The following is a 12,278-nucleotide window of genomic DNA, read 5'->3' as shown; positions in this document are numbered from 1 at the left end:
ATTTTTACAGTGTTTTTGGAAAGCCAATAGCTTGAGTCAGAAACCTGCTGAACCAGCAGGTTTAGCAGAGCAGTCGAAGGTGAAGCGATGGTCCTCAAAAGAGCATCAGAAGCCCTAATGCCCTCAGTGCCACTGTGGGTGAGTTGGAAGGAAGAAACGCATCAAGCCTCCCCTGCTGCTGAGCACAGCTGGTTTGTATGTTAAGACAGCTTAATTACTATGCAAGGTATAATGACATGCATTATGCAGTACGCATAAATAGTCATTGCGTGTTTTTCTAAGCACTGAAATCAGTAAAAAGAAACAGTGAATGAGTGCCTTCTTGGGTGTGGACAGCAACCTCAGAGCTATACAATCGCAATACTCACTGTTGCTGGCTAGCCACTCGTTGAGGTCTATTTCTCGTGGTAACATCACTAGCTCCTTAAATTCGAAGTCAGTAATTCTGGATTTTGTGTATTCTGGCTCTAAGTAAAGCTTCTTCTCTTCCGGTGCTGGCTTTTTACCGTTTGGCTTTCCCTTGGACTTCCTGCAAGAGATTAAAAAGAAAAGAAGGGTTACTTCTACTGCTGATGAACAGCTATAGAAACCTGAAAGAAGTTGGTTTATACAAACTCCTGTATTTATATTTTAAAAAATTATAATACATTTGTATTTATATTATATTTATTCCTGTTTATAGTGCTCCTCCTGACTTCCTTCCGATCAACTTAACCTTTTTTGTTGTTGTTTATTAAAGCAAAAGATTGTTTTTTAGAAAGTGCATTTGATTCAATCACTGTTTTCACGTTACTAGGAAAGTTTTGAATGGTTAAGAAACTTGAGACTGAGCCATTCCGTCTCCATTGTCCTTTTGTCAGTTTAGATTGCAAATCATTTGGGAGAGTGACAGTCTCTCTGTACACCTGCGAACAGTCGTGACAGCAGCATGGCACTGTGCCCAAAGGAGCTGCTCTGATGTGAGTATACCAACAACCTGCTGCATCACAGGTAGCTGTCACCTGCAGAACGGGAGCTTGAGGGACAGTAAAAGCAGACTGCTGCAAGAAGATAGCTCTAATTTGGAAAAATGCTCTTTCCACACGATGTGCTGGCACTGCTTATTCAGAGCCACAGCATTTCTCGGTGCTATGGCACTACATTCTCTGGTATTCCACACATCTTCTGGAAGCGTGCATTTATGACTTCAGCTAGAAGCACTGACAACTACAAAAACACCTCCTTTCTCAACTCCCATTATATCTGATCCTAGTTCAGTTTTTTTTTTTCCCTGAAAATCCTGCAAAATCCAATGCAAAAAGCTACTGGCAGAACTGCATCATGAAATAACCCTCTGCTTGTATTTATAAAAGCAGACAAAGGGCATTCCAGAATCCCATAAAGTGCATTTACCTCCACAGCATATTGTGACATTTCTTCTCCATTTTCTAAAGCGTTTGTTGTACCCAACCAATATTCCTGGGGTGGGGGCTCAGTACGGACATTTGAGGAAGGACAGTGGGTCAGCACTTTGGCTTTTTTAGGCTGTGTGGTCAAACAGCTGCAAATCCATGCATTTCTAGGTATAAATTCCAGCTAACCAGAAACAGAAGATGTATTTCATGGTGAGGGACACGTGCAGTAAGCAATACTCACTGTGCATTACCACATACACATAAGGAGATGTTGGTTTTTTTTAATGCCAGATTTTCTTGGTTAAAGAGCAGGTTTTTAAGCGTCTGTGAAATCAAGACAAGCCCAACTTTGCAGATGAGTGTGTTAAGTTTGCTGCTGAAACTCATCTGGATCCCATCCAAAGGAAACTGACCTCACATTATGGCTCTTAGCACACTTGAAAAAATCTTCCACCTGCGCCCCTAAGATAAGTGCTTGATTTTTGCTATGAGGTTGGGATGCACATTTTTCCTGGAATGGTGTTTTACGCATCAGTGCTTTCCCCAAAGAAGGTATAATTCTTTGTATTTCTCTCTTTATGGGCTCTTTACTGATATGTACATTAAACCTATCTTCAGAATGACTCATGGTCCACATCTTCAACACTGCAGTAGTAGGGAGAGACCTTGATTTGCCTTCTACAAGAGAGGAATGCCTGCCATAGCTTACTACAGCTCAGTTACCGGGACTGCCACTGGTTACTGCCTAGAACTTGGGTTGAGCCTTGTCATACTTCCCTCTAAGCAGTAACCTAAGACTGGAGGGACTTTATGACCAGGAAGGAAGGCCATCTGCGAGGAGAAATCAAAGAAAGCTTCATGATGGCAGCATGATACACACTTACACCCTCACAATGTATTCACAAGCCACAGATGCACAGGAACCATCGCAAAGAGTTCTCCAGCAGGGAAAAGACGGTCCTGCTGCATTTCCACACATGTAATGTCACCATTAGAGAGAGGGTGCCTGTGACATGAATATCCTTTTAAAGACTACATATACAGTAGGAGAATAAACTAAAACCAGTATTTACAAAGACCAGTTAGTTTACTGTGTAGCTGCTTCTCTTGCACATTTCCCTGCCACCTCCTTTTTCCACTGCAATGCCCTTCAATTCAAAGGAAGCCGGCAAGGTATGTCCCTTGGGTTGATTTAATGAAACAACCTGGACTAATTCTTACAGCTGGTGCCCAAAGGGATGTCTTAGATCCTGGTTCTTAGCTAAGTATTCTTGTCTTCAAACCCTTACGTTTGCAAGATTGCTTTTGAACCTCAGCATGTAAAAATGACCTGTAGATAAGAAAGAAACGACCATGAAAGAATTGCAGGAAGGCACTGAAGGTATTTAAAGGTATGATTCTGTGTCCTTCATTTATGCTTGGGCGTGAGGCTGCAGGTTTTCACAGAACTTGATAATACCCAAGGAAAACATAATGGCATGAAGGAACAGTCTCGCTGGATAGCCTGTAACCTGACTTTATAATAGATGAAGCAACATGTTTGTCCTCTTCCTTCTGCAGGAATACCATGCTAAGACTTGAAACCACCCTACCCTGACAGCAAACACCATAAATCCAGTTGATACTATGCACTTGGCCCTGAGCTAGTCAAAAATACTTGAGGCCACTAATTTGCTTAATTCCAAGCACAGGCTGCCTTACTCCTAGGCTGCTAAAGCCAGGCCTGGCACGTTCCCTGCCGTATCTTCGTTGGGCCTTTGACAGACAATACTAAGGTCAACCCAGAAGATACTCTTAGGCTGTTTTGTTTTTTTTTTTCAGCTGGGTGGTTTGCCATTTTGTTCGTTTATCTAGGGGGGAGGAACAGGATTCTGACACTGAAGGATAAGTTCATTTTTTAAGAAGCTAAAGAGAGTTATAGTTCAGTAACACTGAGGTGGAAAATACCTTCAACATAAGAGACTGGTTTGACAAACCGCGTTAACCACCCGGGGAGGAAAGCTATCGGTGCGAAGCAGTGCGGACAGAACAGAGTTTGTATCTTTGCTTTACTCCAGGATAAACCAAGGTCCCCAGGTCAGGGCTGCACCACATCAGCTTAGAGCAGCTTCTGAGAGGAGGGGTTAGGGGACGGGGGTCAAAGACGGAGGGATGGGGAGGTGACGGAGCCAGGCCTTGGAGGGAAAGCACGCAGGGCAGGCACGGGAGGCCGAGGCAGGCCTTCCAGCAAGAGCACGTGCATCGCCTTTACCTTGTCCTTCCCTTCAGCATCTTCTCTCCAAGAAACCCAACAAACATTCAACGCTAGATAGAGTTCACAAATGTGCTGATTATACGTGGTCCTTTTACAAAACCAACTCATTCCCACACATTAGTACATGCAGGCACTTCTCAACAGGCTGCAAGGCTTTCCACAACTGCCTCAGTCTGGAACTGGATCGCCTCAAACAATATCTTCCCAAGGCTCTGCCTGGGTTTAAGAAAGAGCCGGACTCGTGAATACCATCACTGAGCCTGCAATGAGGCCCCTAATCACAAGTGTCACCGATACCCAGGGGGTTTTACTCACACCACTGAAACCTGAATGTCCGAGTATCATCTGCAGCACAAACTTCTTTTTAACCTTTTGCAGCTGCTGAGGACTAACACAAGACCCCAGAAAATTGTTTCTACCAGCAGATCTTCATGACCTGCTTGGGATATTACATGGCTCAAATGTTTTAAGTACAAACAAAATAAATTCCAGTCTTAACATCGCCAGGTTTTAAATTGGACCACACATCTTCCCTCAGGCACGACTCAGGTTGTAAAATCAGACTTTGTAGTATTAATTTAATCATGCTCAGCCTGGGTTGCAAAACCGTAGGTTTAGGTTAGAAACTGTCAATAGTGGTCGATACTAAAGCATTTTCTTTATAGACTTACAAAGCTGGAGCATACAGCAGTACAGAGAAAACAGGTCAAGAAACACGATTCTGTATGATGAAGAGTCAACAAGTAACAGCTCTGTGTTCCAGATAAACCAAGGCTCAGACGTTCACAATTAACAGAAGTACCAGAAAGCATAAAGCTCAGAAGTCTGCTTCCTTGCTTCTGCTCTCCCCTCCCTCCAAACTCCTGTTGTTTCAAAGGCCTGTAAGAAAACACCACCTACGTGGAGCCAACTCCAAGTGTGCAAAGAGAACCATCCGTTATTCCCTTCGTGCTGCCGTGTTTACATGCAAGAGGCCTTCCTCAGTTTTTCATTTTGAAGCACACAAATATGAAAAATTGTGTTGCCGTTTCTGAGGTGTCCCAGAACTCCCTTGAAAGCGAAGACTACAGCAGCGAGCATAAAGCAGCATGTTCGAAAACAGCTCGTTCAGCCTGCTTTCAGGGAAAGGAAAAGCGTCAAGAGCTGTGGAGACCTACTGTTCTGTCCAGGAAACACCACAATCCATCACCTACAGATTATTTACTGGAAAACGTAACTAAATGTCATGCAAGACCACTAAAAGGGCAGTATCTTTCAAAACATTACTGAAGCCAACAGAAGTCCTGATTCCTGTTTATCTGTGTTTTTCTTAAAAAGAGAGAGAGATAATTCTGTTCAATGTATCTTAGCACTTATTTGTCAGATCAATGCAACTCCAAAGCAGCTGGAGGAAGAACTGCTATGCAGCACCATGGTGGAGGTCTGCCAAGGTTAGCCCAAAGCCTGCCTATCAGTGCTTGGCTACTAATTAAGGAAAGAGACATCTTTAGGGAAACTATGGAGACAGCACTGAGCAGCTTTCATTGACAGGTAAACCAGAGTACAAACTAATCCTTCAGATAAGTCCCAGGAGATAGGTTTGTGTGTGGTTGGTGTTAGGCACTCGGTTGAGTATGATGCCACAGGCCAAGTCACACCCAGGAAGAAGTTTCAGAGAGGGAGAAGGGATGGGAGATGGCACAAGAGAGGTTGCTCACGTGAAGCGTCTTAACAGCAGGTTACACGAACTGGCTCCAGCCAGAGAGAACGTTCCTTGCTGCTCCTGCTGCGTCCTGTACTCAGCCTCGTGTTCACCTGAGAAAACACAGCAGCTGGAAGCTTGCCTGGATCTCACTGGAGAAAGAGACGTGTAAGACAACACCACCGAGTAACAGGCCCGCTGGGCCACAACGATCTTTTTCCTGGACTAACTGCCTCGTTAAGATCAAGCACAAACGCCAATTTCCCAGGTTGCTCTGTTAGCCTGTCTCAGTTAATCAAGATTCTCCTCTAATCTCTCTCTCTCATTTCCTTCTTGATCAGATGCCCAGTAGTTTCTTGGTCTAAAAACCTTCTCTGGAGCATCTTCAAAGCACCATCCAGGTATTTAGTTTTAAAACCATAGGAGGAAAGTATTATTCCCCTTTCATACCAGAAACTGGCTGTAAGGTTCAAAGTTTATTCATTGTACAAACACTAAGGACGTGCTTCCATTTCAACTGATACTGTTTGTTTCAAAAGAAGCACACGGGAAGCTATCTGATTTAGCTGAAGATGTGTCAGGGACACAGCGTCCACAGCACGGACATGCTCCTTAACCTGATTTGGTTCACATCGCTTTGGAATTGTACCAGGCGTCCATGGTTTTGGTATGTGAGACGCATTTATTACAAGTTTGATCACAGATGGGACGCCCGTGGTTTATGAAATGCCAAACTTCACTAAACTGATCATGCATTTTAAGATCTTTACCAATTCAGGACTCCTTTTTCCCAGAGGGAACCAGCTGCCCAGCACTGCTCTAACCCTATCTTGCTGTGTCCAGCAAGCTGGGCAGTTTCTGACACCAGTTCGAAAACTGCAGCCTTCTCAGGGTCAAACCATGAGGATTCAGTCACCATCTCCTACACCTTTCACACCCAACTCTCTATACCCTGGGGTGAACGGCCATTTAGTTTTTCTTTTTAAAATACAAGTCACCAGTGTCTTTCTTCTTTTTAATGTGGCAAATCCAAGGTTATTTTGTTTGTTTGTTTCCAGAAACAAACACCATATGGGAGAGTGACTTTAAAAAGACTTTAAAGTCACTTTGAAGTGACTTTAAAAAAGTAATATATATATATATATATATATATATATATATCCTACCAAAAAACATAATGGCAAGGAACCAGAGCTGTAGGCAAAACTTTGTGCCCTGTGGATCCTGCACCAGTTTCAGGTCCCAGCCAGGTCCCAACGATGCTGGTTTCTCTTTGAAAATCAACAGAGCAAGACCAGCAGGCCTTAAGTGGTGAATTTCTCCCTGCTTGCAAACTTCAAAACTCACAAGGCACCTCAAGTCTGCGGGGATGAAAATTACCACAGATTATGAACCTTGCAACACAAAGATGCTTACTTTGTGGTTAATATTTTTTAATAACTGCTATTATTTATTACCCAAGGTTAACTGGTATAATTCCAGGAATCACCAGAAAATTTAGAAAAGAACATTTCTCAGGTGTGACGATCTAGCTGATGTATTCAGTGCTGGTGAGAGGAGGGTGAGAGCCTGAAGTTCATAGCAATGCCTACAGAAGCAGCACAAAAGGAAAAGTCTGTTTTAAGGAAGATCAAAAACAAGATGCCCACAGAATGTTACAAAATATAAAGAAAATATACCTAAGGCTTTAGTGGGCTATTTTCAAGTATCTAGCTTATGCTTTACAATTTATATGGCTCACAAGCAGGGAAATTTTAGGGTTGAATTGTTGCATTCCTGACCAAAACATTGTCATGGGAAACAGCCTTCTGAGAATGACAGTCTCCAACAGTGACACCGTATCACACCTCGCTCAGGTGTTCCTCCAGACTACCACATTACTGCATGTATCAAACTATCTCTGCCTTTGATTTTCATCCTGTAATTTTTTCCTTTCTTTCTGAAATACCATGTTTTAAAATATCCTCCACAGATGAAGTATTACAAAGTACTCTTGGCAAAACCTACTTTCTTGGTAATCTGAGGATGGGGGTTAGCTTCTTAAAACACAAGCCAACGCAGAATTAGTGAGGCAGCGAGCCAACATTTTAACGGTGTCTCTTAGGCCAATCCTTATGACCACTTTCACGTTTTTACATCTTGCAGTGAATAGGGGGTTGTAATTCAAAATTAAAAGCATGCTGGAGGTTTTCACTGCAGTTTCTCTCCCCTTCCCTTCTCGGGGTAAGGAATCACAGGCAGTGCGTGGAACAGGAGAGCAAACAAAATATCTGAAAGTAAAAACTCCGAATCCTCATGCTCTTTCCCTCTAACGCACTCCCCCTTTGCAGAAAGGAAAGAAACAAAGCTCTCAGCCATCCTGAAGGCTGCAGCTTTGCAAGGAAAAGCAGGCTAACTGCTCCCAGCTTTGCTTATCTTCTATTTTTTCCATAGCACTTTACCGGAAAGAAGTTATCAGTTAAATTCTGGTCAGAAACGCTCCGCGCAAGTATGGGACGCCAGAACCTATTCATGGCAGGAAGGAAACAGTTTTATGAGCTAAAATGTCATTCCCAGCAACAACCTCCCAGCACGAGCAGCGAAGCAGCAGGTCACACCAGCCACAAACTCTCAAATACTGTTTTCCTACCCCAGCCACCCCACCTCCCACAGCAGTCCGCAGTCTTTTGCCCTCTGAGAGGCGCAAGGACTGGTGGCTTAAAGGCCGCAGTCACCTTAAAGTCACCTTCTGGGAACTCAGTGCCTTTGTTTGTCTGTACAGCAGGCACGAAAGGCGGAATTAAAAGCCTTGTTTGAACTTCACTGAAGTTGAAAGTGAGGGACTTCCTTTAAAACCATACAGATTTAGTATCCCTGTGGAGAGTTTTCTGCAGTCACAGGTCCTGTTTTAACCAAGACCAGCGCTAAGCCTTCAGCTGAAAATGCCACGTGACAGCACACCCAGACCACGAATCCTGGACGTCCATGCACGCATTCAGGGCTGGGAAAGAAAAGACCGTTAGCAGGGGAAGGGAGACTGCAAGGTATTAGGACGCAAGCCCAAACCCACTGCATCCTGCAAGACAATTGCTCACGGATTGCTGTGGTCAGACTGTTTCTCCAGGGCCTGGGGATCGGAAGGAGACTGTGCACTTCCAGACCATCTCCGCTCTCGTTTCCTCTCGCTCCAGGTCTCCGACAGACCCCGGGACCCCAGCTCCGTTCCTCCCAGCTCCTGCCCTGGGTCAGTTCCAGGGCCAGGTTACGGCGCAGCTCTAAGGGGGCCGCGCCGAATAAAATGTCTTGAGCAGCATTCCTGGCCCTGCTCCTTCATTTTTGTTCTGTTTTTCAAAGTTACTAATAGTTTACTTAAGGGGAGGAGGAAAGAAGAATGTACCCTCCATGCCAGGGAAACTTCTTCTCCTGGATTCTCAGAGTGGCTCTTTGCCTTAAAAGGGAATCTTTGCTCGGCCTCCGGATGCTGCGCTGCGCAGCCGGTGCCAAGGCATGGCAGGCATGTTAAGGACGACAAGTGCCATAACCTTATTTCATAATGCTGCTTCTCAGCACAAAGCCCAAAACACTTCTGCGGGGCCAAACCGAGCTCCAGCTGGTGCTGCTGGCAAAGCGAGGGGAACACGGGGCACCTGCCCACGCTGTGCCTCCGGCTTCCCTTCCCTTTCCCGGGTCTCCCACCACCCAACACCTCTCTCTCCTCTGCCTGTCCAGCCCCTGTGAGCTTCGTGCCTGCCCCCCCCTGCGGTGGCAGCTACGTGTCATTTGCCTTCTGAAAGCCACCAACTCCCTGGGAGGTGCTGGTGGCCACAGGACCCCCCCTTTTCTTCAGAGCACAGCTCTGGGAAGAACGGCTATGGAGGCAAGGCCGGGCTTGCGAAGGGCTCAGCTAATGCTGCAAAAATGCGCAGCATGCATTCTTGTGGTAATGCACACTGCACTAGGGCTTCCTTTCTTCTCCCTGTGTACCTGCCAGAACTCCTCCCCGACCAGGAGAGGGTGCCTCTGACCTCCCCACTGTCTCCACCGGGGCCTTGGGGTGGGCACTGCTTGTGTTGGTCCTGGCACCCCCAGGCAGCAAGGGAGAGGGCAGAGCCCCAGCGAGACGTGGCAGAAGAGCAGAGTATTTACTCGTGACGTGAGTTAGAAGGAACCACTCACCAGCAGGAACGCAGAAAATTATCCTACCCAAGCAACCACCCTGTTCTTCCTCTTGAACTGTTGTTCTACCTCCGTGCCAAAAAGCCCCCACGTAGCCAAACCAGGAGGTTGCCAACGGGAAAACTCAGCAAGGTCCTTTTCCCAAGAGACTTAGCACGGGCCGGGTTCTTGGTAATCTGAGGATTAGGAAAGTAAAAGGACACATCTTTCCTAATGTTTATTCTCAAGAGCTCTACGTGGAGCGAGATCAGGGCTGTGGTAAGAGATGCAGTAGGTCACAGAGTCAGAGTGTTGCAACAATTAATTTACCCAGCGCTCAGAACAAGCTACAGAGCACAACACTGCGTCAGAGGTGCCAGAGGCCCGAGCGTATGACAGGCTCGGGGTGGTGTTTCTTCTCGTTGTGGTGGTGTTTTTAGCTCTCCAGCTGCGGGCGAGCTCTGAAGGCAAAGCAAAACCTGAGCGGGAGGGAGCAAAGGGCTGCTGGAGAAGGTGGCGCTCGGGGTGCTCTGCCCCATGCGATGCCTCCTGCCCTGAGCAGAGCCCAGCACGGGGCATGAAGGGACAAGAGAGGCTCTGCTGCCGTGACTCTCTCCAGCAGCATCTCCACCTGGCCCTTTCACAAGCTTTCCAGCTGAGAACAGGGGCCGGAGTGCTGGGCTCTGGGGTTTGTCTCGTTAACATGCAGCTCATTTTAGTTCCCAGGCGCACGCTCCAAAGCTGTCAGCCCCAAGATAAGGATGCTCCCGTATCCTCGCCTCCCTTAGAGGAAAACACCATTTGTGTTATAGCAACACAAACACTTCCTTGCCCTGCTCCGAGGGGCGTGCTAAATATACCCTGTACTGCAGCTGGACAGCAGGAACAGGACTCATCTCACCAAACAGATAGCTCCGTATGTAAATGTTTACATGTGAATTGGTTCTCTCAAACCCTTTTAAAGTCAGCGGAGATTAATAGCTTTTTCTGTATACTGGAAAACATCTCAGTCCAAGGCAGAGATCCATAGCATGGCTTGAAGTTCTTCAATTAAAACACACGGGGGAAGGAGGAGCGCCAAGCTCAGAGCAGAGAAGAGCTGAGATCCAGAGCCTACTGCTGTTCAGAGGCTGTATGCTGCAGAGGGGAAAGCTCTCACAGCAGGAGCTGTGAGAAGGAACCACAAGAACAAGTGATGTGCACCAAGATTTGAACACAAGCAAGTTTTAGGGTGGCTTTTACCCTTTTACACTATGGAGAAGGCAAATATAGGTCTACCAGCTTTGTTGTTGTGTTTTATTCAACATGATTTGGAATTCTGTAGGCTAGCACAACTGTTTGCGAGAACAAGGAAAAGTAAAACCAACCCAATTATCAACAACAACGAAAAAATCCGTACCTCTCAAGGTTTTACATTTTCTTTCAACTTGCAGGATGTAAGACGTACTGAAGTAAAACCGTGGAAACTTAATTAACATATCTATTACCTGTGTGCTTTCAGACATGTCTATTAACTTAGGCAGGTTTTTTTTGTTGTTACTTTCTCTCCTGCAATCTTCCACTGGAATACACTTAAATAAGAGCTATTTTGACTTCTGCATTATGGTTAAATTCAAGTTCTGGCAGCAGCCACTCCTCCCAGCCATTCCGAGGCAGCCCTGCTATCTTTCCAGGAGAGCACATGCAGTATACTTGGGTACACCTTTGCAGGGAGGGAGTTCACCACCAGCGCACAGGAGCCACTGAAGACGCTGCTTGTTATCTTCCAAGCCAAAGGCAGTTTGTAGAGCTGGCAGATTGCAAAGCTATCTTTTTATTTCCAAACTGAGCAAATTTGATTTGGAAACCTCACAGCCTCGTAAACGTGGGATTTCACAATGAAGCTTGCACAGAGTTGCTTTTCAGGGTAAAACCGTGCTTTAATAGCTAGGAATTATTTCACCATGGCAACCTGGCTTTAGCACGCAGACTTCTTGCTATACAGCCCAAGACACACAACTGCAGACAGCCTACTCTGCTCAGAGCACCAGGGTGCAGACAGGTTTGTCTTTGTATGGTTTTACTTTCCTCTCTGCCCTTTTCCCACAAAAATACTCACCTACCAGTACTAACTAGCTTTAGGTACCACCACAGTCTAAATAAAACCTACAAAGGAAGTATGTTAGAGGTGCGAGCCTAGCTCACCACCTACCCTGTCCTGCAAAGCACAGTAATGTCTAATGTACTTGTAATCTGAAATAATTCTGAACTCTTACAAGTACAAAAGTGTTTTACGATATGTTTTGTAACTACAGTGTGCAGTACAAAGGGCAGCAATACAGGCTGCGTGATGCAGTCCCCAAACAGTTAATGGGAATACTCGCCCCCAGTCAGTGCTCTCCACAGATAAATCCATTTCAACGTGGTGCAACATGTCAGCTGGCAGCTGAGCACAGTCCCAGAGGCGAGGAACACTGAAGGGCTGTCTTTTTACTTCCGGCAGGACAGGGCAAGTTGTGATTATTGAGGCATAAAACGTGACTTGCATTGGAAGGCTATGTTGACTACTTTGGTTGGGAAGAGTGAAAAACAAGTTCTTCCCTCTGTTTTGCTACTTCCTTACATATAGAGTTCCACCTTTGAAAACATCATCTCTATGTAATCACGCAGTAGGCAGGATTTCAGCAGCTGAATCCTTCAGATAAACAGCGTTTCACATCTAAAAAACTGTAAAAGGATTTACTAGGCCAGAAGAGCACTAGTGCACCACAGGTGAGAGCATACATAAAAACACAGCTGGCAACCTAACTATTATTTCAAATATCTTAGTCTTTGT

General features: G+C 45.6%; 1 protein-coding gene across 8 annotated transcripts in view; it reads right to left on the bottom strand.

Annotated features, from left to right (window-relative positions):
- MOB2 (MOB kinase activator 2) overlaps nt 1–12,278 on the bottom strand; it is a 112,003-nt gene that overhangs the window by 10,233 nt on the left and 89,492 nt on the right. For 5 of the 8 annotated variants that reach the window (XM_035539102.2, XM_035539101.1, XM_035539100.1 and 2 more), the window contains exon 2: nt 369–529. In XM_035539102.2, the coding sequence (XP_035394995.1) occupies nt 369–529 (161 nt within the window). Of the gene's footprint in view, nt 1–368; nt 530–5,345; nt 5,482–6,495; nt 6,521–12,278 lie in introns of those variants that run through there. The other 3 variants (XM_035539097.1, XM_035539096.1, XM_035539098.1) reach the window with 2 other exon arrangements.

The sequence above is a fragment of the Cygnus atratus genome, chromosome 5 (assembly GCF_013377495.2).
Source record: "Cygnus atratus isolate AKBS03 ecotype Queensland, Australia chromosome 5, CAtr_DNAZoo_HiC_assembly, whole genome shotgun sequence".
Classification (NCBI taxonomy): domain Eukaryota; kingdom Metazoa; phylum Chordata; class Aves; order Anseriformes; family Anatidae; genus Cygnus; species Cygnus atratus.
Note: the sequence above shows the minus strand (reverse complement) of the source record. Positions and strands in the feature narration are given on the sequence as shown.